At 61.4% G+C, this 27,047-nt stretch overlaps 10 protein-coding genes across 10 annotated transcripts; 3 read left to right on the forward strand and 7 right to left on the reverse strand.

Moving 5' to 3' along the window:
• Positions 1-359: 359 nt before the first annotated feature.
• THITE_2115759 (uncharacterized protein) lies at positions 360-2,400 on the reverse strand. The gene is made up of 4 exons (XM_003653320.1): positions 1,758-2,400; positions 1,073-1,706; positions 593-1,008; positions 360-529 (listed from the first exon to the last, which is right to left on the reverse strand). Exons 1-4 carry the CDS (start codon positions 2,232-2,234, stop codon positions 446-448), a joined length of 1,611 nt encoding a protein of 536 aa, XP_003653368.1. The 5' UTR covers positions 2,235-2,400; the 3' UTR covers positions 360-445.
• An 863-nt stretch (positions 2,401-3,263) lies between these two features.
• On the reverse strand, positions 3,264-5,385 carry THITE_2115764 (uncharacterized protein). The gene is made up of 3 exons (XM_003653321.1): positions 4,785-5,385; positions 4,616-4,713; positions 3,264-4,553 (listed from the first exon to the last, which is right to left on the reverse strand). The coding sequence occupies exons 1-3, from the start codon at positions 4,861-4,863 to the stop codon at positions 3,369-3,371; spliced, it is 1,362 nt and encodes a 453-aa protein (XP_003653369.1). The 5' UTR covers positions 4,864-5,385; the 3' UTR covers positions 3,264-3,368.
• A 527-nt stretch (positions 5,386-5,912) lies between these two features.
• On the reverse strand, positions 5,913-8,111 carry THITE_2115766 (uncharacterized protein). The gene is made up of 3 exons (XM_003653322.1): positions 7,764-8,111; positions 7,232-7,701; positions 5,913-7,120 (listed from the first exon to the last, which is right to left on the reverse strand). Exons 1-3 carry the CDS (start codon positions 7,908-7,910, stop codon positions 5,986-5,988), a joined length of 1,752 nt encoding a protein of 583 aa, XP_003653370.1. The 5' UTR covers positions 7,911-8,111; the 3' UTR covers positions 5,913-5,985.
• A 1,155-nt stretch (positions 8,112-9,266) lies between these two features.
• On the reverse strand, positions 9,267-10,335 carry THITE_2150588 (uncharacterized protein). Its single transcript, XM_003653323.1, has 4 exons — positions 10,201-10,335; positions 10,119-10,137; positions 9,973-10,066; positions 9,267-9,897 (listed from the first exon to the last, which is right to left on the reverse strand). Exons 1-4 carry the CDS (start codon positions 10,214-10,216, stop codon positions 9,565-9,567), a joined length of 462 nt encoding a protein of 153 aa, XP_003653371.1. The 5' UTR covers positions 10,217-10,335; the 3' UTR covers positions 9,267-9,564.
• A 141-nt stretch (positions 10,336-10,476) lies between these two features.
• Positions 10,477-11,725, forward strand: THITE_2115772 (uncharacterized protein). The gene is made up of 3 exons (XM_003653324.1): positions 10,477-10,740; positions 10,837-11,598; positions 11,680-11,725. Exons 1-2 carry the CDS (start codon positions 10,714-10,716, stop codon positions 11,419-11,421), a joined length of 612 nt encoding a protein of 203 aa, XP_003653372.1. The 5' UTR covers positions 10,477-10,713; the 3' UTR covers positions 11,422-11,598; positions 11,680-11,725.
• On the reverse strand, positions 11,677-13,251 carry THITE_2115773 (uncharacterized protein). Its single transcript, XM_003653325.1, has one exon. It carries the CDS (start codon positions 12,713-12,715, stop codon positions 11,882-11,884), a length of 834 nt encoding a protein of 277 aa, XP_003653373.1. The 5' UTR covers positions 12,716-13,251; the 3' UTR covers positions 11,677-11,881.
• A 519-nt stretch (positions 13,252-13,770) lies between these two features.
• THITE_2115774 (uncharacterized protein) lies at positions 13,771-15,548 on the forward strand. Its single transcript, XM_003653326.1, has one exon. The coding sequence runs from the start codon at positions 14,106-14,108 to the stop codon at positions 15,255-15,257; it is 1,152 nt and encodes a 383-aa protein (XP_003653374.1). The 5' UTR covers positions 13,771-14,105; the 3' UTR covers positions 15,258-15,548.
• A 954-nt stretch (positions 15,549-16,502) lies between these two features.
• Positions 16,503-19,563, forward strand: THITE_2115775 (uncharacterized protein). Its single transcript, XM_003653327.1, has 6 exons — positions 16,503-17,156; positions 17,407-17,437; positions 17,497-17,548; positions 17,617-18,326; positions 18,383-19,084; positions 19,343-19,563. Exons 4-6 carry the CDS (start codon positions 17,696-17,698, stop codon positions 19,438-19,440), a joined length of 1,431 nt encoding a protein of 476 aa, XP_003653375.1. The 5' UTR covers positions 16,503-17,156; positions 17,407-17,437; positions 17,497-17,548; positions 17,617-17,695; the 3' UTR covers positions 19,441-19,563.
• A 502-nt stretch (positions 19,564-20,065) lies between these two features.
• THITE_2115779 (uncharacterized protein) lies at positions 20,066-23,150 on the reverse strand. The gene is made up of 2 exons (XM_003653328.1): positions 22,992-23,150; positions 20,066-22,875 (listed from the first exon to the last, which is right to left on the reverse strand). The coding sequence occupies exons 1-2, from the start codon at positions 23,007-23,009 to the stop codon at positions 20,155-20,157; spliced, it is 2,739 nt and encodes a 912-aa protein (XP_003653376.1). The 5' UTR covers positions 23,010-23,150; the 3' UTR covers positions 20,066-20,154.
• Positions 23,151-23,833: 683 nt separating this feature from the next.
• On the reverse strand, positions 23,834-25,968 carry THITE_2115780 (uncharacterized protein). Its single transcript, XM_003653329.1, has one exon. It carries the CDS (start codon positions 25,798-25,800, stop codon positions 24,094-24,096), a length of 1,707 nt encoding a protein of 568 aa, XP_003653377.1. The 5' UTR covers positions 25,801-25,968; the 3' UTR covers positions 23,834-24,093.
• Positions 25,969-27,047: the final 1,079 nt, after the last annotated feature.

Consider the following 27,047-nt stretch of genomic DNA (forward strand, 5'->3'; position numbering starts at 1 on the left):
CCTGTGATGCTCTGGCTCTCTCCCCTCAACCCGCCATGTCTACCGCTCCCATCCATGCCCATGCAATTCCCCTCCTGCCCAACTGTGATACGCCCCACATACAGAAGGGCCCAGCTGCGGACCTACCTCCAGGCAACAGATCCCCATCAACCGGCGACATATTATATACAGAATCCGACAAGCCGCCTCGCACGACGTCCAACTGTGGCCGGCCACTTTGCCCAGCCGGTTTTTTATCCGCGACCTCTCGCCGCGGGCGGAATGACCACCTAGGCAGGTAGCCCCCTCCTTTGCCCGAAGTGCATGCTCTCGTCTGTAAGCCCCAAACGTAACGTAGATAGCCCGATGGTCAGGCGCCGTGATCCGTGTAGGTAAACAAAAGATATGTAGAGAGGGGGACGTTGCCCGTTTTGTACCCTCATAGCGGGGAGCTGTTCATGTCGGCCTAGCCCCGTTCCTCAACATCCGCCAGTCGTTTCTTCAACATCTCGACGAGCTGCGAGAAGGCCGTGGCATTTGCTTCGCTCATCTAGACAAGACAACCCGTCAGCAAAAAAAGTCACCCATCAGGAGAGGGCATGTCGCCACCCACCTTCATCTGCACCTGCCGCACCTCGCCGCCCTCGAAGGCCGTGAACAGCACCGTCGACGTCTTCAGCCGGTTCGTGACTTGGAACTTCATGGCCGGCAGGATGACGGTGTTCAGGATGACGCGCAGCGTGTGGTCCTGCCGCATAATCAGGCGTACGTGCTTGCGGAGGGCGTCCTTGTTGCCGTTCCCGCCGTTGTTGTTGTTGTCGTCGTCGTCGTCCTGGCGCAGCACGGACGGGTCGAACGATGCCGGGTCGGCCGCGCCCTGCTCGTCCAGCTCGACCGTCGCCTTGGGCACGTTCACCTTGAGCATGCCCGAGCCCCGCTCCTTCCACCCGACGCCCTTCTCCATGACGTACATCTTGGCGCGCACCGAGAAGAGCGTGCTCTCCTGCCCTTCGCCGTCGTCGACCACAACTGGGCCGTGTGTTAGTAGATAGAGCGAGCACGCGGAACTCCTAGACTCGGACGGGCGACTTACTCTTCTGTAGCTTGGGCTTTTTCTTGTCATCGCCGGCCTTGGCGTCGTCCTTCTCTCTTTCGTCCTCCTTGGTCCCCTCATCCTCAGACGCGGCGTCACCCTTGGTGTCCTCGTCCTCGCTGCTTCCCTCGTCCGACTTGTCCTCAGTGTCACTGTCTGGCGCACCAAACGGCTTGGCCGGCTTGTCGCTCTTAAGGGCCTCGCCGGGCTTGCCAAAGTTGCTGAGTCGCGCGCCGGACAGGGCGCTGCCGCCGAAGGCGCTCGCAAAGGGACTCGACTTGAACACGGAGCCGCCGCCGCTGCCGCTCCCTTGGCCGTTAAGTCCGGCGAAGGGAGACGCAGCTGTGGTTCCGCTGAAGCTTAGTTTCGGCGGCGCGGATGGGGCGGCCGGCTTGGACCCGCCAAGGGCACTGCCAAAATTGGAGGAGCCCGCGGTCGAGCCGAACAGGCTGGGCTTGCCGGCTCCGCCTATGGTGCCGAACGGCGAGGTTGACGAGGCGGCGAGTTTTGCAAAGCCGGACTTGGCGAAGGCCGAGGCCGACGCTGGTTTCGGCGGCTCCGTCTTGGCAGGCTCTCTCGCTTCCGAAGGCTGCTCCATGCTCGATCTCGGCGATGCGCTGGCGGATAGCGGCTCCTGCTCTGTGTTACCATCAGGTGCGGCAGCGGGGTCCGCCGGGCTGCTTACGACTTCCTCCTTCCCACTCTCTACCGCCGACGCGCTGGCTTGGCGGTCTCGCGGCCGTTTCTTCTCGGGCTCGGACCTATCCGTCCTGCTCTGGACCGTGGCTGAGGCGGCCGACTGGCCGGGCGACTCCCCCTCGAGCGGGGCGCCAGTGACATCTCGGTTTTCCTCCAGCTCGTCGTGCGCTCGCTTCTTCTTGGGCGACGACACCTGCTCCTTCAGCGCATCCTCCCTCGGGGCGCCTAAACTGATCTCGGGCGTGATCCGCCGGCGGCGGGCGGCCCTGTCTTCGGGTGCATCGTCCTCCGAGGCGCCCTTTTCATCCTGCGAGAGTGGTATGGTGCCGTGTTCTGTTTTCTCCGAGATGGAGGTCTGCTTCAGCTCGCGGCGCGCGGCCGTCGTCTCGGCGTCCTCCTCTGCGGCAGCGGCGGGCTCCGCATGAACCGAGGGGTCGCTCGTGTTGTGCGGGTCGTCGGCCATGATGTCAGCGGTCGGTTTGCCGGCGCAGTCGGATGCGTTGCAGCGGACGGCCGACAGCAAATTCTGAGCCACGAAGGAGATGCTGCTCCTCTTGCTTGCGTGCAGCTCGCTCGTTTGCGCAAGACGCCAAGGTAGCTAGACCCGACGGGGTGCAGGGTGTTTGGGAGAGCCAGTTTAGTCGCTCCGGTTCGGGGAAGAGCCGGCGGACGCAGGCAAAACCGATGGTGGCGCGAGTCTCTGCTCGGCGTGGATCAGCACATGGGTGGATGTTGAAGCAAAGCAAAAGCGGCGCTACCCAGTTTAATTAGCAGCGCTGCGGAGTTTTGGCCCCGTCAATGCCCGCGTTGCCCCGTGTTGCCGGTGCTTGGGTTTACTGCGGTACTGTGTACGGAATAGTTAGACGGGCCCCAGGCCAACGGATCGGCGGGGAGGGACCGAGGCGGAATCGGCGGCGCAGGCTTCGTCGCACTGCTGCGGACGGGCTGTCGAAGGGATTGGCTCAGAAGAATCCCACCCGCTAAATGAAGGTTGGCTTCTGGACCGTTGGTGATACATAGGGCTCTCGTGCACATCCCGGCAGCGGGGTTTGCTTGGGTGCCAATTTGGGTCCGAAAGTCTTCAATGCTCTCTGCGGCCAATCACTTTGCAACGCATGTTCGGCCGCCGCCTCGGCTGAAGCACCGCACTGCTGATTGGGGGTGAGGTCGAAGGTGTCTTATCAAGGGAGCTTATCCCATCGTGAACTAAGCATTGCACAGCATGTCGTTCTTTTCTCGTTTTGTCCACGTCTATGGACTCTGACAAAACCTAAGGGCTCCCAGACGGCACCCAGCCGAGCCGCCGGGCCTCGAGACGACTATTTGACAGTAAGTACAGAATAATACACTACAGTCATGCAACATCATGCAAATCGCACGGGTCCCGTCCGAGCTAGACTTTATCTCGGCAATGCCGAATGTTTGGAACAGGCGGCGTAATCAAGGGGTCCCCAGCGTTGCACATGTACATCGTATTGCCTGTCTCACCTCGGGAGCGGCATTTGTACTCCACCCTTTGCCAAGGGTGCCACTCACACCACTCCAACGAGCAGCGAGACGGCGAGCATTACATTACGTAGTAAGTCCTCCAAGGGATTCAGGTATCACAATCCCTAGCCCTCCTTTCCTCCGCGACAACAATGCTTTCCACCAGGTCCAGCGCTGCCCTAAACGACGCCAGCTCGTCGCCCAGCGACAGCCCATCCTCCTCTCCGTCGTCCTCCTCCTCGCCACTGCCGTCCCGGTCCTTACTTTCATCCCAGCCGCCATCCGCACACACGGCAGCCTCCTTCTCACCCACGGCCCCCTTCTCCCTCTTCTCGTCCCAGTCTTCCCCACTCCCACCGCCAACCTTCTCCTCATCCCCTAACCTGATCGGCCCCCCTTCCCGCTCCCGCAAACTCGCACAGAACCTCCGCCCAGCCGGCACCATCCGCTCCCACAGCCCCCTCCACCGACGCCGCTGCTCGTCCCGTCTCTCGCGCGATCCAGTCGCAGCCGCGAGCGCTGCCCCAGCCGCAGTCCTAGCCGCAGGCGCAGGCGCGGTCACGGGCCAAGGCAGCCCCGCCTCATCATCATCAGCACCAGCACCAGCACCAGCACCAGCCCCCATACCACTGTCCACATCGACGTCGCCCCCGGCGACGATGCGGCAGACCAGTGCTACCAGGAGCAGCAGGAACGAGAACGTGACCGGCGTGACGGGGACGAGGGTCGCCCCGCGGATGGGCTCGTCGTCGTCGCCTTCTTCGGTGTGTCCTCCGTCCGTGGCTGGCTGGTTACTGGTGTTGTTGCGGATCGGTGCTGTGCTGTCGTTGTTGTCGTTGTTGAGGCTAGGGATGTTATTGCTACGCCACGGCGGGAGGGGGATGACGTGGTCGAGGGAGGGACTCGCGGTGGTCTTGGTGTTGGGCGAGGACGGTGATGGGGACGATGATGGTAATAAGGATGGGGACGATGATGGTAATAAGGATGGGGACGATGAAGGTGGGAACGATGATGAGAGTGAGGGTGGCGATGACGGCGACGGCGCTGCTGATGAGAATGTATATCTGATTTTGCGGAGGACGACAGAAAGGAGACAGCGCACACTGACGCAGTCTGCCAGGCTAGCACTGGCGGTCATGTTCAGGCCTGCTGCTGCCGCCAGCCAGCGCTCGCGGAAGGTGATCTCATGCTGGAGATCGTCGAGCTGGGCTCGGAGGGCCTGCAGGTCGGCCAGCTCGCGCCCGAGGGTGGATGCCCTGGTGGTTGGCTCAGCCTGGGACTCATCCGGCAATGTCTGGCACGTCGGGTCAGCGCGGGCGCATGGAGAAAGGAAACGGAGGCTGTTGAATGGCTTACGAAGAGCGGGCGAGATATCCTGCTCTGTGCGTCTCCGGCTGGGCCGAGTGTGTTCTGGCCGGCGGGAGACTCAGAGGCCACATCGCCTCTTGCTGTTGCTGTAGATCCAGTTAGTTGCCTTGTACAGTACAAGCCAACACCTGCTAATTCTTCCGTGTATGGCGCGTACCTGGAAGCCGGTGTGGAAGCCCAGCCGCCAGCACTGGCAGCTCCAAGAGCAGAAGCCCAGCCGCTAGAAGCCCACGCATACTTGGTGGTGAGCTGCCTGGCAGGCAGCGACTGAATGCGCGGGAGGCAAATGGAGAGCTCCGGGGCGCAGGAGAAGTGGTCACGGCCACGTAGGATGACTGACCGTCGGCGGAGCACGCTGCTATGGTGGGCAATGGAGCAAGCACGAGGCGGCGTCGTCAGGACTGTGGAGGCTATTCCGCAACCATGAACGACAGCCACACCAGCGCAGTAACTATGAACCCGCTGAGTGCGAGATGCCAGAGAGCTCAGCGGGCACTCAAAACTGAACCGGAATCTCCGGTCAATGTGAGAAGTGAGTCAGGGAAGAGAGCGAGGATACCCAGGATAGATAGGTACATGATCATATCCCTATACTCGGAGACAAATTTCTGAGAACAACGAGGCACGTCATCTCCAGTCGAGCCAAGAGAACAGCCATGACTACCTAACCTTAGTCCCCTCCTCAGAGCAAAGCGGTTAACGTGGACTCTGCATCGAAGTCTTTCCCGTTTCGGCCAGCTGGACGCAATGGCTGGCGCATCGGCCAATCAGCGAACGGGTCCGAGAGAGAGCTGACGAGTCCGTCGCTCCATCCCCCCGGCCCCTGCCCGGCCGAGGCAGACTTCGGCCATGACGCTGATCTCAGACTGCATGACGGGTCAATGGTCAACGCCAGTGTGTACTCTAGTGCAGACAGTGAAACGACACCAACTCAAGATCGGCGATTGTCTAGGTCATTCCCAGCACCCATGCTGCGCTGCGTCCACAGCACAGGCGTCCGTCCGCATCCAGTCCACTCTGTGCCTATTACACTACCTACATACACCGGCCACCAGCTCACGAGCTCGTTCTCCCCAAACCCAGGCCACTCACTGTCCACAAGTCCCCGGGTCAAGAGTCCAAGTCATCCTATGCCATCCTTTCCCAACCCACAGACAGAATCATGTATATCGGCTCACAAACCGTCCGCTCGGCCTAGTGAGAGAAAGATAGCCGCATCGTAAATCCATCCAGGGGTGTAAGAGCGGGGAAAAGAAAGGAACAAGAAGTGAAGAAAGGAAGAAGTCATAGGCATCATCATCATCAACCTGAGCAACCCCGTCAACCTCGCCCTCGAACGCGAAAAGAGTCTCAGAGTCTCAGCCTCTCCGCCCAAAATGATCTCTCCACCACCCAAGCGGCCCTCCTCCACCGCCGCTCGCACCACCGCTCCCATGCTCCTGCTGCTCTCTCGCCTCGCGCGCGGAAGCAGTCCGCCTGCCGCCACCCCAGAAATCATCCGACATCCACTCGAGCTCCGACTGCCACCAATCTCCTCCCTCCCTCAGCCTCTCCCTTTCCCTGACCCGCTCCCGCTCCCGGTCGCGGTCGCGGTCCCGGATGCGGTCCCGGGAAGAAGCGGACGGACTGCGCACCCTCGCCGCGCGCGCGGCGCCCTCGGTATCCGACGACGGCCACGCGCCCGGCGGCGAGTGCGAGTTGCGCCGGGACGGGTGCCGGTTGTTATCCGCCGGGACGTCGAAGTCGTACGCCGCCCCGGCGAGGTTGCGGATCGAGTTCAGGCGGTCGAGGTTCTCGCGCGCGCTACGGACTGTGCGCTGGCGCGGTTCGCGGTCGCGGTCGCGGTCGCGGTCTCGGTCTCGCTCGCGGGCGGCGCGAGAGGAGAACGGGTTGGCAAAGGCGAAGGGGTCGGACATTGGGGAGGCGGAGGCGGAGGCTGAGGAGGAGGGCTGTGCTTGTTGCGGTTGCTGCGGTTGCTGCTGTGACTGCCGCCTGCGGTTGCCGGCGCTGGGGTTGCCATTGTTGTTGCTGCTGCCCTCTCTGCCCTCGATTGGCATGCGGCAGATGGGACACGTGTTGTGCTCCTTGAGCCAGAGGACGACGCACTCGCCGTGGTACCAGTGCTTGCATGGCAGCACCAAGACCTCGTCGCCCAGGTGGATCTCGTCGATGCAGATGGTGCACTCGGCTTTCCCCTCCGGGCCGAGCATCTCGGCGTCCACCCGCTTCTTTTCGAGCCTGTCGATGGCCGCCTGCGTGGCTGGGGGGGCCGCGTTGGTCTGCGGCGACGCTTCCATGAGCTGCGTGATGATGCGGTCGAGCGCCTCCTGCGTGAACACGGCGTCGCCGTGCACCGCCGCTGCCGGGTTGTACAGCGAGTTCAGGAGGTCGTGGAGTCCGCCCACAAACGCGTAGCCCGGTTCCGGTCCTCCCAGGCCCCGGCGCTCAGGCTCATCCGCAGGCCAGGGGTTACCAAACAGTTGGCCGAATAATCTAGACGGGTCACTAGGGTTAGTCGCATTGTTGTGGATGAAGGTGACGGCGCGGATCCGCGTCCTCGGAACTCGGCGGCTGTGGCCTCTTGGAGAAGGAGGGGTGACGTACGTGCCAAAGTTAGGTGCTGGGCCCTCAGGCCCGCCTCCGATGGTCCCGCTGGTAATGGTAACTCGCGTGTGCGTGCCGCCAAAGGGGCCGGCCCTAAAGGTCCTCTGCTGGACCCTAGTCCCCGGTGGAAGCGCCTGCTCGTCCGGCGGAAATAGGCCGCCTGCGGGGAAGTTCCCGCGTAGAGCTCGCCCTGCCCCAAGGTCATTAACCAGCATGTCGGCGAAGCGGCGGAGGACGGCGTCGCCGTCGTCCGGAATTGCCCGTTCGCGGTCGCTCGGTGTCCGGGATCGCAGTTCGGGGCGGCCAAGGCGCGGCCATGGTTCGTTGTGGAGATGTTCCAGTATGTCGTCTTCGTCGAGGTCCGAGTCCGCGCCGCCGCCCGGACGGCGTAAGGACAGACCAGACCGGCTGCTGAAATCCGAGGGAGTCCGTATGCCCCGCATTTCCAGGAGATCGCCGAGAGACTCAGCCTAACGCAAGATGTCAGCGGGACAGGGCGAAGATGCAACACATGCGCGGCGCCACCACTTACGATCTGGGTGAATTCGCTGTCGCATCTGGGGCACGTCAGGGATTCTCGCTCGTCGCGGTACCACTCATGCTGGCACTCATGGCAAAAAACCACCTCTCGACCGGCGGCGACGGCGGCGAGATGACTGCCGCGGCCAGAAGACGCCATGGCCGGTCTCGGTGGTCCCGGCAGGCCCAGTCGTGGTTGGCGCGGGGGCTCCGGGTTCAGCGCGAAGGCAGCGATGGTGCCAAGCACGCTGGTGAGGATGGCGACGGCGAGACCAGATCGGGAAGCCAGTTTGACGAACTGTCGATGTGGCTCGGTGGAATCGTCGTTGCGGGGGGAGAACCCTCGCCGCAGGGCTGGGCTGAGCAGTAGGTGCGGTACTTGTCAACCTGGAGTGGTCCCGAGTTGGACCTGCAAGTGGTGCCCCACCTTTGTCGAGGAAACTCTCGCGGTCAAGTTTCGGGTCGAGAATCTGCCGGATAAGAATCGGAAATGTATTCTGCGCAGTCGGTTCTCTGCGCAAGGATCAGCTTGCTGGATTTGCGTGGGGTATTGTGAGGGTTGAACTGAGTGATTGGGGAGAGAGAGCAAGCTGTTGCTTTCGAAGGGGATCAGGTTCGGGCAGTGGGACCCTGGACGGAAATGCGTCAGCAGAAGTCACTTTTTAAATCACGGCACAGCAGGAGGAAGAACTGGTACCTTGCCGGTGTTAGGTGCCTTACTCCAGCCAACCGCCAACGGCCAACGATCACCCGATATGATATGTCCGCAATGGTGGCAGTGGCGAAACAAACCAGAAGATATGAAAGGAGTCGCGAGGTAGGCGAAGATCAGGAATTAACGTGCCAGATGTTATTACTCATCTGAAGGCCCCGGTCTGTGTGTACTCTGTCCGTGGGTGTGTTAAGAGGGTATAGTACCTCACCTCCGCCGCAGCCACTTGGTAAGGGCGGGAACGGGAACAAGGTGAGCAAATCCTGTACGCTGGAAAAGTAGGTTCAGGATCCGCGTTAAATATGAAACGGGTGAGAGTGCCTTGCCTGGAAGAGCACAAACGCAATTTTACATCTGTTTAACAAGCCGCGAGTCTCGCTTTTGTTGCTCGAGCTCAACTTCAAGGGACGTGTACCTACCAGATAGGTACCCTGAGTTTAAAGCGTCATACACAGCACGTCCCGGGCCAGCCAGCACTTTGTCAGACCGCCCAGTTGTAGCACAGAGAATGCCCACGCAGCCATGCACGCACGTTGTGCACGGCACACAAGTACGGTACCCAACTTGGTGGCCACCGCTGACTTGCTGACTTGGATCCGGGAGAGTCACAAGGCTTGGGCCATGGCCATCCAACCCGAGCATCCTACCAAGTCAGGCAGACAGATAAGGCATAATCACCTGCCGCACCCAGACACCCAACAACTCAAGCCTACAACAGCCCATCGGAACCAGAGCCAGCCTTGATTTCCCGGCAGCCAATAGCTGGGCCAGGCCTGGTATTCTCTTAGCAGACCGCAAGGCAAGCCACCGAGTCAATTAAGGCGTTCAATCAACCGCGAAATAGCGCCTGTGAGACCGACACAGCCGTAATAGCGATGATTAGGTAGGATAATGATATCGTTGAGAGGTATAGTGCTCCCGCTCCCTGCGCCCTTATTCAAGCAAAGAACCACGCCAGGAAAGAACCGTGATGCCCGCGCCTCCTTTCCGTACCCGTACAATGCCTCGCCTGCGTACAGTACACCCGGAATATGCTCTGTCCGCCAGCCACCTCTATAGAGCCCACGCCACCTGTCATGCGGGCCCCGACGGAGAAGTAGCATCATCGCTTCCGGCCGAAGTTCCTCAGCAGCACGCCGCCCACGATACCCGCCACGACCGCCACCCCGCTGACGATGGCCACGCCCATGAGCCCTTCCTTGGCCACCTTGTCGTCGATGAGCGACCGCAGGTTTGTCGCCTGCAGGTTGCCCGGCTCCTTCTCGAGCAGCAGGTCGTTGTATTTTCGCGCCTCACCGTAGTTGCCCAGCTTGTAGTTGCCCAGCGCGAGGTAGTAGAGGCACTCGCGCCGCCGCTCGGGCGACGTCCGGAAGATCTCGGAGAGCAGCATCACGCCGAGATGCTGGTCGGAGCGCGTGTTGGATTTTACTAGGCCCTGCGGCGGCGCCGGGGAGCATGAGCTAGCTGGCTTGTCTAGACACAATGAAGAAGGCCCTTGCGGAAGACGTACCCATGCGTAGTTGAACTTGGTCTGCACGCCCACCAACTCGCCTTCCTTCTCGTACTGCGCCCGGAGCACCCCTAGCTCGGCCGGGTTGAGCGGGCTGCGCCTGGTGTCAGCAAAACGGCAACGCGGATCTCGGACCAAGCACTCACGTTTCGGCGTCGATGGCGTCTGGAAGCATGGCGCGTGAGCCCCGTTCCGGCGCAGGTGAGATTGGCGGGGCCCCGGACTTACACGGTAGTTGCGTCATGGTGAAAAACCGCGGCTATAGTTTGAAGCAGCCTGTTCTGTATCCTCTGGAAACAGCGACTGTGACAAGGAAGAAGCGGTGGCAGGAGTTGCCAGCGGTGTCTGTCTGGGGGTTCCCAAAGCTCGGGCCGTTTTTGTTGCACTCAGAATGTTGAGTGCCCACCTCGACAGCGATGACGAACCTGGCCACCGCAGCTGGGGCGCACAGATGGGGCGATAAGATAAGGAATCTCGCTTTCAGCTGCTGTCGTCTGGGAGATATGCATGCTTGGCGCCAAGCAGTTCCCATTACAAACAATCACGAAGTGCACCACTGGAACCGAGACATCGAGAAACGCATCCCAACCTCGATCATTTAATGTTATCACCATAAGAAACAGCATTTCTCTGCTTTAGGACGAAACATCGAAACCTGGTCAATTTCCATCTCTCCACAAACCCAAAACATACGATCATCCAACAGACTCGCTGAACGCCAGCCGCACGACAACCACCAAAATGCTCCTCGAAGAAGACCCCTCCACGGTGCGTCTGCCCCTCCTCCCCGTCCAAACCCCAAAAAGCCCAAGAGTATATAAACAACAAACCAGAAATCCAACTAACCATCCACCCTCCCACCAGCTCATCCGCCACACAATAGCCAACTTCAACATCGCGCCGGACAAGTCCGCCGTGGCGCGGGTATCCGAGTCGCTCGCGACGCTGCAGCAGGCACGCGAGCTGCGGCTGCGGGAGGCGGAGGCGTCGCTGCGGCGGCTGGGGCGGACGCTGGCGACGCTGGCGTCGCAGCACGGGGAGCTGACGGCGTCGCACTCGTCGGCGGCGCACGCGTCCGAGATCGCCCGGCTCGACACGCAGAAGTTCCGCGTCGCCAAGGCCGCTTCCGACCTCGAGGTCGAGACGGAGCGCCTGCAGGCCCAGCTGGCCGAGCTCAACGCCCGCCTGCAGGAGCTGGAGATGCAGGGCGTCGAGGGCGGGGAGGGGCTCGGCGGTGGCGGTGGCGGTGGGGGAGGTGTGGAGGATGAGGTCCTGCTGCGCTTGAAGGTCTACCGGAGTCTGGGGATGGAGATTGAGCGGGATGGCAAGGACGGCGAGTTCAGCCGGGTGGTGGTGAGGAATGATCGGAAGGGCGACGTGCACGTGGTCAACATCGACAGGAAGTTTTCGAGGTTTTTCTACGCCAACTATTTTTGGCAGAGCCTGTGACGCGGAGGAGAGGTGGCGGGCATGTGGCCAAGGCGTGGGCGTGGGCGTGGGCATGGACATGGACATGTGGCCATGATGAATCAATGAATGGTTGGCCAGTTGGGCGGCGTTTGGGAGTTTTTCTCGGGATTGGGAAACGACTGGCAGATACCTGATGCGCTGGGAAGTGGGATGTGTGTGAGTATCAAGAACCCTTGCATCGCTGCCTCCTGTCGAGCTGACTTTACTCTATGTGTGATCGTCCGTCGCTGGTCACAGGCGATGTTTCCGTCTTCGCGGCTAACCATGTTTGCTTGACAATACCTTTGTAATCCCTCTGCTTCAGGAAACACCACAATGCAGTGGGGTTAAAACACCATCCAGGGCCTGCGCGATGTCCATCTCTCGAGGATCGACGCCCATCATCCACCCAACCCAATCAAACCACACCAACGATAGGAAACTCCTCATCTCCTGCCAATCATGGACTCGTCTTAAGACCGTTGCTGGCATCGAACGAATCCTCCAGATCCGACTCGGGGATGGCAGGCGGCACACTGAACCCCCCGCTGCCATTAACCCGGCGGCGATGAGGCGAGGGAGAACTGTCACCGTTCGTCCCGCCGTCCCGAGGCGACTGGTGCGCCGACCCATTCACATTCGGGGTGGCCCCGCCGTTCCGCGTCGGCGTCTGGTGGCCGGCCGCGGCCGACCGCGAGCGCGCGGCGTACTCGCGCCGCTCTCTCTCCCGACGAGCCCTTTGCCGGCGGATATACTCCTTCAACATCGGATCCATCGAGTCCATCCTCCGGTTGTGGGCGTCGGTCAGTGTCTGCTCGTCTTGGAGGTTACCGACCCAGTACGAGCCGATGAAGACGTCCTCGTAGTCGCGGTCGTGCCTGGTTTGCAGGTCTTCCCGATCATAGTCGGGGTGCCTCCATGCGTTCAGGTCGACGTCGTGGCGGGCCAGATACTGCTCGATCTGCGAGGTGCTTCGGCGGCGGCTGGGCGTCTCGTGGCCCGCCCTCCAATAGGCCGGCAGCGGCGGAAACGGGCCCGGGCTGCGGCTCGGCGACGAGCCGGGGGATGTCGCGCCGCCGTAGTCGGGGGCGTCGGAATGGCTCTTACCCACCAAAAAGTACCAGACGCTGGCAACGGCGGCGTCGAAATACGCGTAGCAAAGCCGCGCGAGGAGGAACCAGAAGCCAAGGACTGTGGTGAAGCCAGCGAGCAGCGACAAGGGCATCGTGAAGAGCAGGATGAGCGGCAGCTGGCCAAGTCTCATCACGCGCTTTAGAAACGTGAGCAGCGCCATGGTGCCGGAACTTGCGTCTATGGTTTCCCGTCGGGTGAAGTGTGCTGGATGACAAGAGTGGAAGGTTATGGTCACTGCACCATTGGCGAGGACCCCAAGATGGATGGCAAAAGAAGTCCGGAAGGAAGAACGAGCCGGTTGGTAAAATATGGCCCTCTGGTTGCAAACAGCGGCAGTATAAATGACAGAGGAAGCTTGTGGCAGAAGCTCGAAACCGGAAGCCCGCGAAGCATTCATGCGCACAGGAGCTTGCCATCAGGCATATCGTGAGAGGAAGGCTTAGACTTACCTCGGATAACTCGCCCACCTTCCATAGGGAGAGGCTCACGTTCCTTCTTACCTGGTACCTATACTGGCCAAGAAGCCGCATGTGAAGACGTCACCTACCTCTAAAGGATTAAAATCGGGGAGGTTAAGACAGCAAGGCAGTCCCCTCTCCCATACACTAAGGTGAGGGAGAACTACCGGTATCTATGGTTGTATAAAAGAAGGAGCTACCGGTATAAATTGTCATCAGGTGCGTTGTTCGATGGCAAGGCGGCAGCTGCAGAATCGTTGCAGACGGCAGCTGTGTCTTGCCGTCTCCGTCTCCGTCCCGGCTGCCCCACAGTCCCGGCCCGGCCCGACTCCGAGCGCGAGGCCGGTCCCAAGATCCCTGCGAGAATGAAATTCGTTCAGCGACCTGCTGGAACCTCTCAGCGCCCAGGGAGAGGCCCAGCTGCTAAAGAAGGGGCACGCCGGATCAGAGACCAGGTGATTTCAGTGGGGCCGGCCTCAAGTGAAGTTCAGGTAGGAATGGGGAAGTTCCTCGCGCCTTCCGGAGGAGCGATCGAACGAGCTCTCAGGCTAGGAGACAGCAATCAGGTCTTCTGTGTGGTTGTGGCTGCTAACCCTCTCTCCAAGAAAGCTCTTATTGCTCTACGATCCTAGAGAGTTAATACGATTCTAAGAAATGATAAGAGGATAAGCCGTGATTTAAGGGTTCTCGGCACTTACACGTCTGTCCAGCGGTATGTGAAACCTCGCGAGAACGGTACACCGGAGCGTCCCGTGTGGGGCGCGCGAGGAGGGCAGATCGATGCCATTACAAGCAAGGCTTCGCGGGGTAGGTGGGTTCCGGGCCCGGCCACCTCAACAGCTTAAATTACTCTGGTAGGAATACCTTGGGTATTTGAACCCGAACAACCATGGCTCTGGGACACACCTGAATGTCAACTTCCACGACGGTTGCCCCACGTCATCGCCTTCGCCCGGCCACGGGGAGACCCTAAAGCTTACGAGCATGTGTCGCCAACCAGCTTCAGCTCCTCCCGAACGCGGTGAGCATGGGCGAGACGACTTCCCGTGGCGCCTTGGCGCGTGCGACGCCCACTGCCACCCGACCGACACCATGTCCTCGGTCGCGAGCATAAGCGGCATGCGGGCGCGTGCTCTGGCAATCATGGCGACGCGCTCGCAGGATCAGGACCTCGTGGCGTCGGTTGCAAAGCAGCACATGACCCTGGATCGCGCCATATTAGGTGAAGCGTCCGCAGCGCAGCACGCGTCAGGCAGAGTCGTGCCAGCATTCGGATGGCACCCGTGGTTTTCGTACCAGCTCTATGACGACATGGATCACGGGGGTGGCGCGAGCAGCGGCAGCACATATGACCCTGCAGAGCCGAAAGCCGAGCAGAAAGCGAAGCACTACAGCGCCGTGCTGTCTCCAGCGCCCGACGACGGGTTCATGGCCGCCCTGCCGGATCCGATACCGCTGAGCCGCTTCATCGCCGACACCCGGCGGCGGGTTCTCGAGGCCGGGACGGCGCTGATCGGCGAGATCGGTTTGGATAAAGCGTTCCGCTTGCCGTGGCCGTGGAACGAGGCGGCGCAGTCGGGCCGCGACGAAACGCTCACGCCAGGCGGGCGAGAGGGCCGCATGCTGAGCCCGCACCACGTAAAGATGGCGCACCAGGTGCAGGTGCTCAAGGCCCAGCTGCGGCTGGCCGGCGAGCTGGGCGTCGCGGTCAGTGTCCACGGCGTGCAGGCGCACGGCGTGCTCTTCGACGCGCTGGCGTCGCTCTGGAAGGGGCACGAGAGGGAAGTGGTGTCGCGCCGGAAACAGAAGCTGGTGGCCCAGGGGGCCGAGGACTTCTCCTCGTCGAGCGAGGACGAGGGCGAGGGCGAGGACGACGCGCCGAGGATAGCGGGGAAGCGCTACAAGCCCAAGCCGTTCCCTCCCCGGGTGTGCCTGCACTCGTTTAGCGGCTCGGCGCAGACGCTGAGCCAGTACCTTAACCCGGCGATCCCCGTGCGGGTCTTCTTCTCCTTCTCGACCGTGATCAACTTCTCGACGGCCGGGGGCGAGGGCAAGGTCTACGAGGTGATGCGAACCTGCCCCGACGACCGGCTGCTGGTCGAGACCGACTTGCATTGCGCCGGCGAGGACATGGACCGCGCGCTGGAGGATGTGTACCGCAGGGCCTGCGAGATCAAAGGCTGGTCCCTGGAGGAGGGTATGGAGCGAATACGGAAGAACTACGAGGAGTTCATCTTTGGTTGAGTTTTCCTGTCACAACGCAGCGGGCGCGAGACGCTATCGCCATGATGATGTGCATAGCACACCATCTCCAAAGTTTGCGTACGGGGGATCTCTCTGGCTGCCTCATCGTTTCCATTTCCATTGCTCCTCTGTTGGACGGTACAGTGTAAATACGTAGTGGCGGTTTCACAGTGCTCGGAGGTAAAGTTACCGCCGGCATCTGGGTTTCGCGTTCACCGCACGAATCCATTCTCCGTCGTGATGACAGCGATTCACGCAGTTCAAAAACATACGTAGCCCTGCCAAAGGTTATCTTGACACTTGAGCCCACGTGTGCTCTCATCTACTCCGGACTGTACACTAAAACCTGCCTCCTGGAGAAAGTCATTTTGGATCATTTCGAGGTTGAGACACAGTCGGGCAATGGATCGGCGCAGAACTTGATGACTAAGCTAACGTTAAACCCCGGATCCGGCCAAAGCGGAGCCCAGCACCGGTAGGTAAAGTAGTTAACTGGTTAACCGCTCCGAGGACGCTCCGAGGACGGGCAGCGGGGCCGGTTTGAGTCGTGAGCGCGACATGGGATTGAATTTCTAACACGAGAGCAACCAAGTTGGGATGAAATGCAAGCCATTGCCAGCTGCAATTCCTGCACGAGACTTTCGAGCTGCTAATGCAAAAGCAGCGGGCGCATTTCAATTGCTACCTACCTACACAGTTTTGCTACACAGGGCTCCTGGCACCTCAAGGCTCCAAGACTCGCAGGTTGGCCACTGAGAGTTGTGATCCAAACTCCAAAACGCACTGTGGACGCAGTGGCGCTCGTTCCTGAGTGGGTGCGAGTTCATTCAGTTACACTAACCTAGCGGCGGGCACCCACCTTCCCTGTCTGTCCTCGCCGCAAGCTGAGGGTTCCCCTCAATTCCATTGCTCAATTCGGCCTGGAAGGTCAAGGGGGGTGTTCTCTTAGGTATCCCCGCCTCAGCCCGTCCGCTGCGCTTTGCCTTTCCCATTGTTCCCCCAACTCATTCCCGACATTTTCTAATGCCCTCGCTATTTCCAGCCCAGCCCAGCCCAGCCCAGCCCAGCCGCTTGTGTCGCCTTGCGCGGGCATATCAAACGCGCGCAACATCTGCGGTTTATTCCCGGGGGGGAAGCGGGCTCTCTAACTAGTCTGTCTCGCATCTCGCCCGGCTTTCGCCCGGGCAGCTGAACGTTATTCCCAGCGCTCCGCTCCGGCCCGCGCAGGCTTGCCTGCCGCTGCGCCTGCCGCGATTCGGGCCCCGGAGGAGCCAGAGCCGGCGCCGGCGCCAGCGCCAGCGTTGTCGTCAGCAAGCGCCAGAACCCGCCCCCAAGCCAGCCCAGCGGACCCGGGAGATCAGCTTGTGATTTGAGCCAAACTCTACGCTCACAGGTCCGTCTTGGCGGCGTCGCATCCGTTGTGCAATTGTGCGAATGGACCGGCCCGCGGTAACACTGCCTGCGCTGGGCCGGCCGCCCATCCACTCGGTCTCAACAACCCCGATGCCGAATTCGGCCGCCGCGTCCACCATCTACGTGTCACCGCCTTCATTGCCCCCGCCGCAACATCATGAGCTGCGACAGCCCCAGTCTCTTCCGCAATCCGATGGGGGCGGTCCCCCACTTCGTCGTGGAGTAAGGAGGACCCCGCGTGCAGAAACCAAGCCCGCCAAGGAGGAGCTCCCGGCATTATGGGGCGCTGCGAACCAGGGCGAGCACGCCAGGGCTGCCGCCGGCAGCGGAGTCGGCCATGGGCCCAACGCCGGGCTTGGCGCCTCGCCCAGCGACCGAGACAGCAGCGCAACGTCTCCGGCCACCACGGGGGAGCCCCCGAAAAAGAAGCAGAAGCGGAACAAGCCGACGCTGTCTTGTTTTGAATGCGTTGAGAGGAAAACAAAGGTGTGCAATCATTCTGTCTTTGCTCGTCGGGTCGTCAAATGTGTGTTTCTTTTGAGGCTCCTCCGGGTCGGGAAACGACGGGCTGCCTTTTCCTTGTGGGGTGACTTACACACGCCGCACATCGCCTTACACAACACATTACCCGCTTGTTCCCGACTTGGTACATTCCCGTCTCAGTCTCTTGTGCATATATCTTGGATCTCAGTGGCTGGCGGCGTGCATCCACATGCTGACATGGTGTGCATTGCAGTGTGACCGAGGCAGACCCCATTGCCTAGCTTGTATGCCCTGCACACACCCTTTGGCTGCCTACAGTGCGTTTACTAAACATCCAATACAGGCATCAAGCGCCAGACGGACTGCAAATATGCCCTTGTTGCCAATCTACTTGAGTAAGCAAGCACACCCGGCACCTGGAAGGCTGGATGGAATATAGGTGGCTCACATGTACTGTACACAGAGAAACGACCCGGAGCGCGACAAACGGCCGCCGGATGACAAGGCCGCCCAAGAGGCGGGCTGAGAGCATGCGACATACCATGCCAAACGCGGCTGACCGCGGTTTCGATGTCGGACGTCTCAAAACCTTGGGCTCGGTCGCCACGTCCACCGGCCTTCTGTCCAATGTCCCGTACTCTGCACCGGGGTCGTCCAACGTCTTCGGCATCGGTTCGGAGCATCCGTTTGCCAACTACTGGACCTGCGAGGGCGGCCTCCCCGAGGTGATCTCTGTCCTCCCTGACAAGCTGCAGGCCGACATCTTGATGCACCGCTACTTCGAGTGCGTCGATCCGGTGTATCCCATGCTTCACCGGCAGACATTCTACGCCGACTACGAGCACTTCTGGGCTTTGTCCCGGGCCGAGAAAGACCGGTCGGATGCCGCGTTTGTCGCGCTGATCTTTGTGATGCTGGCGCTGGGAACTCAGTTCGTGACGTCGACATCCCCGAGGGAGAGGAAGCAGACGGCCGAGTTCTACGCATCGGCAAGCAACCAAGCGCTGCGCATGTGCTCGTACTTGAGCACCGCTTCCATCAAGACCATTCAAGCAATGGTTCTCATTACCTACTTCTTGATCAACGACAACCATGCCTCGGACGGATGGGCCTTCGCCGGCATCCTCATGCGCCAGGCATACGCCATGGGGCTACACCGAGACCCAAACATTGGTGTGTGGTCCTAGCCCCCCGGAAACCGCGCTGACCAGCGCTAACCAGCCCCCCAGTGGTCCCCGACGCGCCGCCGTTCGAGAAGCAGCAGCGCCGCAAAGTCTGGCAAGCCGTGCTCCTCCAGGACACGTTCCTCACCGTCCTCCTATCCCTCCCGCCGAGCGCCACGCACACCGATGTCAGCGTCGACGACCTCGTCGCGGATGACTCGTCCATCGCGTCCGACGACCCCACCGACACGGCCTACATCCGCGGCTCCTGGACGCTGGCCAACCTGGTGCAGGAGACCATCTGCAGCCCGCGCTCGCTCGACGTGCCCATCTGCACGACCGCGCGGCACAAGTCCAAGCTGATCGCCGACTTCCGGGCCGTGTACCGCTCGTTCCCGGACGTGTTCCGCTCCTGGGACCCGGACGCGCTGGCGCAGCTGGCGCAGACCAACAAGCGCGTGGTCCGCCAGACGCTGTTCCTGACCAGCAACTACTTCCACAACCTGATGCTCGTGCACGCCTCGGAGAGCCGCGACGTGCCCGTCAACGTGCGCGGCACCCTCGAGGCCGCCCACGACGCCATCACCGCCTTCTTCGTCCTCTTCGCCCTCTTCGAGGCCGAGGCCCGCGTCTGGTGGGTCTTCAACCACCGCGCCTTCCTCGAGGCCCTCTGCATCGGCAACGTCCTGCGCGAGGCCGCCCGCGAGCCCGGCGGCGAGGAGGCCATGGCCAAGGACCCGCTGTTTGTCCGGGCCAGGGGGGATATTCGTACGTCTTCTTTTTCTTTTTCTTTTCTTTTTCCTTTTTTTTTTCCTTTTTTTTTCTTTTTTTTTTTTTTTCTTTCTTTTTGTTTCCTTTTTTTCCCCCTCCTTGCCCTTGCCCTTACTCTTGCCCTTGCCCTTCCCCGTATCCCACTCACCGCCTACCTGTCTTCTCTCTCTCTCGGCTGGGCTGGTTTTGGGTTTTGGTTCTGTTCTCTCTGCTAACGTGGACGATGCAAAATAAAACTCTCAAAATATAATCCAGACCGCATGATGCAGATTATGCAGATCATGAGCGAGGGCGAGCAGGCGTCGGAGACGGCGAGGACCCGCGTGCAGGTGTTGAGAGAGTTCTTGGTCTGATTTTTGGTGTGGTGGCTGCCGAGTTGGGGGGGTGTCCTGTCGGGCGGGATGTTGTTGGGTTGGATATGATGGTCGAACTGGTCTTTCTCCGTGTGTGGGCGCGCAACGGACCATACCGTACGTACGCTTGGCATCGGGTTTGCCTTTTTTTACTTTTTAATGGTATTCTTTTAATCGGTGGCTTTAGGAGGCGGAGTATTGCTGGGTGCTTCTGTTTAACCTTTTAATGTGTGTGTTGGTTGTGTATGTTCGGAGGTCGCGATGCAGCGGATAGCTGCGGGAAACAGGAATTCAGAACTACCTATGTGTCGTATCTGGATATAAGAGATAACAACGGTCAAGTCTCAGCGCCGACACAGCGGGCTTGCTTCGCCCATATGAACGAGTACAATCCCGCAAAGACGGGCTGCTCAAAGGCGGGTTGGCTGTCCTTGTCCCTGTTTAAGGTCACTTCAGCTACTGCAGGCGGTTACTTTGGAACAAGGCATTGGAACTCGGCAGCCACGAGGATTGATAGACCTAGAGGGCAAAGATGAGCCGCCCAAAACCCAAAATCAAGTCTCTTTGCTTGCTATTTTGAACGCCTCCAAAATAGAGCACTATCGTCATACACATAGAGTGCGTGTCTATGATCCGTCTCAGCTAAGGTAGGTGCGGCAAGCAGGAGCACGGCTTGTTGGAAAAATGGCGAATGCGTCTTCGCAGATCGGCTGCCTAGGCCGTCGACTCCTCCCCACCGGCAGCAGCAGCAACAGCGACCTCGCCCTCTGCCTCGGCCTCAGGGGCCGGCGCTGGTGCGTCCGGTAACTCGACATCCGCAGGACCATCACCCTCTTCAGCAGCCGGGGCAGCTGCCTCTTCCTCCGCCGCCTGTCCCTCCCGCGCCGCCGCCGCCGCCGCCTCATCTTTCATCTCGGCGTCCTTCTCCTCGGCGGGCAAGCCCGCCGAGGCGTTATTATCCCTCTGGATGCCCATGTTGATCAGCGGGGTCGTGTCGTTGTAGATGCGCAGCAGCATGGCGCTGCGGTCCTCCTTGGGGAGCATGAGGTTCAGGCTCTGGAAGCTCTTCCACAGGGGCAGGGCCATGTGCTCGGAGAAGTCCTCGTCCCTGTCCTCGACGCCGGGCTCGACGCGGAGGACGCAGCAGCCGAGGGCGAGGTCGCGGACGCGCTCGCCGATCTCGTCCATGCGGCGCCAGCCGTCGCCGGCGATCTTGGGGAACATCTCGACGAGCAGCTTGCGCAGGGTCTCCTTCTTGCGCAGCACGACGACGCGCTCGGCGCCGACGTAGCCGTGCAGGATCGGCATGCCCTCGGACTGGATGCGCCAGCGGCAGACGTCGGCCGACGGCGCGTCCTGCTTGACGTACATCTTGACGCCGCCGTGCACGAACTTGACGCCGCGGCCTTCGTTGAGCACCAGGATGTCGCGCACGAGCGCCGAGGTGTAGTAGATGGCCTTGGCCGGCTCGCCGAGAGCGTTGCGCACCATGTACCGGTCGGAGGGGAAGCGGGGCGAGATCTTGTAGAACTCGGCCACGTTCTTGATGACCTCGTGGTCGGGCGGGAGGAATTTGAAGGGTTCTTCGTAGGGTCCCTCTTGCTTGCGCCTGGGCTCTGGTTGTTGTTGTTGCTGTTGTTGCTCTTCTTGTTGTTGTTCGGTGTTGTCGGCCACTGCGGCGGGCGTTGTTGCGGTCTGGGGGGTGCCGGAATTCGAGTCTGTCGGTTGGGGTGCGCCGGTCTCCACGGGGCCGTCTTCCTCGACGGCTTCGCCGTTGGCGGAGGTAGCAACAGCGTCAGCCTCCGCTTTCGGCTCGACCTCCGTATTAGCCTCGGTTGCAGTTTCGGCAGCGGCCGATTCATCCGTGGTGGGCTCCTCGGAGAGCCTCAGCTTCTTGACGCCAGCCTCTTCCTTGCCGTCCTCTTCCAGCGGCCGCTTGCCCGCGGGGGCCTGTCCGTTGGCTCTAGCATTCTTGGCCGGCTGTTTCCTGTTCTCCTCCGGCTTTGCCTTGAACTCGGCCTTCTTGTGCAAGGCGGTGATGAAGAAGCCACCGGTGTCCTGTTGGTGGGCATAAACGCGCATGCAGCGCTCCAGGGGCAGGTCGGCGCAGTCACTGCCGGCAACCGGCGGGAACATGCTGCTGACAAGGCGGCCGGGCGCAATGCCGTCCTCGGTGGACTTGGTGTACTCCTCGACCTCGGCCCACGAGCTCCACAGCCGAGCCGACTTGTCCATGATCTGCCACTTCCTCAGGCCCGGCTTCCGCTTGAGCAGCGGGAGCTGGTCGCTGCAGTCGATGATCTCGACCTTCTCGGGCCCGCCACACCGCTCGATAGCCGCCGCGACGACGGCCTCGTTCTCCACAGGGTTCATGCTGCAGGTCGAATAGACAACGCGACCGCCGGGCTTGAGCATCTGTAGAGCGCGGACGAGGATCCTGACCTGGGTCAGGTGGAGGCCGAGGGCGTTGCCGGGGGTCCAGTCTTTCCACAGATTGATGTTCTTGCGGAGCGTGCCATCGCCGGAGCACGGCACGTCAGCCAAGATGCGGTCGAACTTGAGATAGCTGGGCTTGGACGGGTTCTCGGGGTTCGGTATCCTGAGGGGAGGGTACATGGTGGCGTCGTGGTTCGTGACGATCATGTTCGGCGACGACAAGCGCTTCAGTTGGTGGATGAGCATGTGGCTCCGCTTGTAGTCGGCGTCGTTGGCAATGAGCAAGCCGGTGGCTCTGCCGTCGTCGCCCGGGTCTGCCTCCAGCTTGGCCGCCTCGTCCTCGTGGGCATCCTCGTGGGCATCCTCGGTCCTGACGTCGTCACCAGAGAAGGTCCGGATGACCTGGCGAATGCGCGCCTCCTCGCCGCGGTGGATCATCTCCAGCAGCTGGGCGGCCTTGCTGCCGGGGGCGGCGCACAGGTCCAGCACGGTCATGCCGGGCCTGACGTCCATGAGCAGCGGCGGGATCATGCTCACGACCTCCTGCCTGCTGATGTTGCCGACGCTCGTCTCAGACACCAGGAACTTCTGGAAGGCGGCGAAGGGCGGGAACTTGCGGACGACGTTCTTGGGCGTGGTCATGGACCAGGCGAGCGAGTCGGGATACCACGGCACGGGCTGGGGCGGCTCGACGGCGACGCCCTCGTGGGTGATGCGGGTGATCTCGGGGATGTATCTCGTCTGGAGCAGGCGCTTGACGGCGAGGGCGTGGCCCTTGGATCCGCAGAAGCGGAAGCTGTTGGGCAGGTCGCGCCTCAGGGCGGCCCAGAAGTCGGCCTTCTCGTCCTCGGGCAGGCCCAGCACGGTGTTGTAGTACTGCTCGAGCCTGCTGTTCTCCTTGCGCACCTCCGGGAAGGTCTGGTAGGGGCGGTGGCCGCCGCGGCTGTCCCGGTCGCGGTCACGGCCTCCGCGCCCGCCGCGCCCGCCGCCTCGATGTCCCTGCAGCGCATTGTCAGCATTTCCGGGGAGCGCAGTGTTGGGGTTTGCAATGCACATCCATCAAGATCGAGGGGAAGGCAGATGGTAAATTTTCCTGCTTTTCTGGGCTGACGTACCGATTTCCCACGGCCCATACTTGCGAACGTGAAAAACAAAGCTATAGGAGACGAGCCGCTGGTGCCAACAGTCGCGATGCGCTCCAATCGCATCGAATTGGCGGCGGCCAGTGGAGGAAAGAAAAGGGAAGGGAAAAAAAGCTAAAACCGGCCTCTCAGTTGCAGGCAGAGAGCCAGCGAATGTGGGGGTGGGGGAGCTAGGTAACTTGCAGTGATGCGAGGAACGTTATCTTATCACTGAGCGTAGCCTCAGCCACCATTACAGCACCTTCACTGAGTATTCAGGGAGGCGGACAGATCACTGTGCTCACTAAGGAGATATCCAAGCCTAAAATTCGAACTGCCTGGAGACTCTTTTGTTCGACGAGTAACAAGTTTTTGTTCAAATGCCTAATCATCCCTCGCCGATGAAGTTGCTCCTCCACTGCTCGTTACCAATCTTCCGCGTTAGCAAATTTCCCACGTACATTACAGGCATTTGCAATGCGCCCACCCGCCGTCTCATTCTTCTCAACCCAGGCCATTTGTTCATCGGGCGATGATTGAACATTTCTTGCCTGTGCTCTCTGTTGTTGCGCTCCATGGTCGGGGAATGGGGGAACAGGTTGAAGACGGGGGGCGAAACACCTCTACCAGGGCCCGTGTTAGTGTAAACCTAAGGTAGGTAGCAACACATGTATTGTCATCGGGAACGGTGACCAAAGACTTCACAAGCTCACCAGCGTGGCCTCTCAGTCCTGTACGGCTTCTCCGCCCTTACTCGATACAAGTATCTTACAGTTACAACGACAGAGCCGCACATGCCCCCGATACACATAGGACATCTGCCAGCCATAGTGCCGTTGCCAGGCATTCTCCAGGTTTCTCGACTATCCTGGGGTACGAGCTAGCCAGGAACCAGATGGTGCTCGCCCGTAGCAGCTTCGTGGCCCCTCAGACGAGCAGGAGGAGGATGACTGGCCATACCCGAGCCACGGGCGACCGAGGCGGCGCATGGAAATACCCAACGCGGTGTGCCGGAACGGGCGTGAGTGGCCCAATGGTCTCCCGGATGTCACACTACTTGAAGAGCGCGATTGCGATCCGAACGCATAGTTCTCGCTCAACCATCCAACAGCCCCACCGCCCAGTGCACAACCCTGTCCACCCCCTGGCCGTTGATGGCGCTCACGGGAATCGCGGTGCAGTCGCGCGTCCACGCGCCCTCCACCCCGCTGGGATGCGGCTCCTCGCCGCGGCTGACGGCGGCGAGGTAGTCCCTCAGCTCCTCGAAATTGGCCTGCGTATCCGGCAGGTCGCCCTTGGTGGCGACGACAAACCACGGCTTGCCGGCGATGTGCAGGCCGCCGGCGTCCACGGCGGCCGGCAGCGAGTCGTCGCCCAGGCCCATCGTGCTGGGCCAGAAGGTGTCGTCGGCCACGTCGGTGCCGGCGGCGGCGCTCCAGTCGACGACGGCCTGGCGCTGGCGCTCGCGCTCCTCGTCCTCGCGCATCTGCGCGTACAGGCCGACCTCGGTCCACAGCGCCTTCAGCGCCGCCACCGCGTTGCCGGCGCTGAGGTCCACCACGAAGGCCAGCACGCCGGCCCGCTCGACGTGCCGCAGGAAGGCGATCCCGAGGCCCTTGTCGAGGTGCGCGCCCTCGATCAGGCCGGGGATGTCGGCGATGGTGAACCGCGTGCGCCGCTCGAACTCGGGCTGCGGGCCCGTCGGCACGTTGAACGGGTCGCCCCGAGACTGCGGGGCGTTCGAGACGCGGCGGTAGCTGGTGAGCGCCGGCCGGCCCTTGTTGTTGTCGAGGACGACGGTGCCGATGTTCGGCTGCAGGGTGGTGAACGCCCAGTCGCCCACCCGCGTGCGGCTGTTGGTGATGGACCGGAGAAGGGTGCTCTTGCCCGCGTTGGGCAGCCCGACCAGCCCAACGTCGGCAAGGAGCTTGAGTTCCAGCTCAATCTCCATCGACATGGCGCGCTCCCCTTTGGTCGCAAACATGGGCTTTGGGGTGGTTCTTGTGACGAAGTGGGGATTGCCTAGCCCGCCGAGCCCTCCGGCGGCGAGCAGGATCGGACGTGGGGTGGGGCGGGACAAGTCCAGGTGCACTGGTGCCCTGGGCTGCAGGAAGATGCGATCTCGGTGCGGTAGCCTCGGCAGCGCGACGCGCTTCATGTCGGTGGACGACATGCCCGGGTAAAGCAGCCACTTGTCGCGGTCCGGGTCCTCTATTGGCTCTCCATCCGGCCCTTCCTCCGCCGGCAGTGTCCCCCGCTTGCGGATCCGCCTGCGCAGAAACCGGCTCGGGGCCTCTGGGTCGTCCCTGCTGATCTCCCTGACCACGGTCCCGACGGGGACGGCGATAATCACGTCCTCCCCGCGCTGCCCGCTTCGGGAGCTGCCCTGGCCATTCTTGCCCCTGCCGGCGCGCACAACCTTCCTCCGCGCCAGCTTGTGCAGCGACGTCTCTCCGTGCACGGCCTGGATGTAGACATTCCCGCCGTGTCCGCCGTCGCCGCCGTTGGCCGGCCCGTCGTCCATGAAGGCCTCGCGCAGGAACGAGATGCAGCCGTGGCCGCCGGCGCCGGCGTAAATCGAGAGCTTGGCTTTGTCGGCGAAGTTGGGCATCGAGTAGTCGTCCGGCGCCGGGTTCAGCCGCGACGAAACCGGCTCGCCGGAGGGTGCGGCAGCCTCGGTGCTGCCGTGCCGTCTCGCGCCGCCGACGGCCGCGCTCGAGCGGCAGATGCCATTGGGTGCGAACAGTGACGGATAGAGAAAAGGTAGAAACACGCGCGGGCTTCGCGGGCAGCGGCAAGCCATGCTGAGCGATGCGCAGGCGGCCAGCGGCAGAGGTCTGCTTGCCTCGCTCCAAAAATCGCCGAGTTCATGACAGTGTTCGAAGTCTTCCGTAACTCAATTTTGAACAGGGGTCAAAGCTGGCTGGCGGGCGATGCGATAAGATAAGGCTCCTTAATATTTAAATCCAGCCGGCGGGGCGGGGAGGGGGACGGCACAGCAAGGATAAGCCCGCTTTCAGTCGGGACGCTCCGAAGCCGAGGAGAGCTCGGGAGGCAGGAGCACTGGGGGGGTTTGCCATCCCGTTTATTCTCTCGCCTGGAGCTTGTGGAGGTAGTCCAGCGATCGTTTCCACGTTCTCTAACGGCTCTCTGGACTGAACTTCCTCCCCACAAAGCTTGGCCGACCTCTGCCTTCGCTAAATGCCAAATAAGTATTTTCCAGGTGGCGAGATGCTGCTGATGCGGGTGCTCCGTCCCTTGTCACGCTGGCTGGTCCGGATTTGGCAGTTCTCGGCCTGCCGGGGGCTTCTCCGTGGCCAAACATGCGGTCAGCAGCCGAGGACGGCTCGGATGCCCAACACAACTGCGGACAGCGGACGCACCCCAGGTAGGTAGTTCCTGTTGGGGGAAGAGCTGCTTCTCCGACCAATTGGCATTTCTTAAGCATCATTCCATGCTCGAAACGCCAGTTCCTTTTTCTTCCCTCTGTGCAGTCTGCACCTTGCGGTTTTGAATGTTGATCCCGGTTCCCTTGTGATCTTCCCCCTTCGCCCGTCTCCACAACCCAACCTCCTCGTCCCGCCGAGGATTCGCGGGGCCGTTTGCTCCCTTCTCTTCCCTCTGCTTCTCCTGTGCCCCCTTCACAGGTTCACAGGTGCCACCCTCCTCCACGACCGTCACTGCTGCGCGCACGCTCTCGCGCAAGACGAATCATCCACGCGTCCACTTGCGCTCTTGCACCTGTCATCAACGCGGATGGTAGCAACAACAACAAGAGAAGAGTGGATCGAGGCTTAATTGGGCCCCCGCCCGGGAACCAGCGCATCGCGGGACTGGCTAATCAGCAGACATTGGGCCGCTGCAAGCTGCAGACCAATGCTGCCAGAGCCCTGCAGTCGAGCCACGACACACAGCTCCAGTCTCAACGTGGTTAAGCCCGCCGTGGTTCCTGCGAGCGCCCCCCCGGGGCCCACCACCTCACTTCTGAGCAGCCCTCGCTGGTGCCGCTGCCCAAACTCCATCGACACCTCTTCCTGCTTTCGTGCTGCT

The sequence above is a fragment of the Thermothielavioides terrestris genome, chromosome 2, assembly GCF_000226115.1.
Source record: "Thermothielavioides terrestris NRRL 8126 chromosome 2, complete sequence".
In the NCBI taxonomy this organism is placed as follows: domain Eukaryota; kingdom Fungi; phylum Ascomycota; class Sordariomycetes; order Sordariales; family Chaetomiaceae; genus Thermothielavioides; species Thermothielavioides terrestris.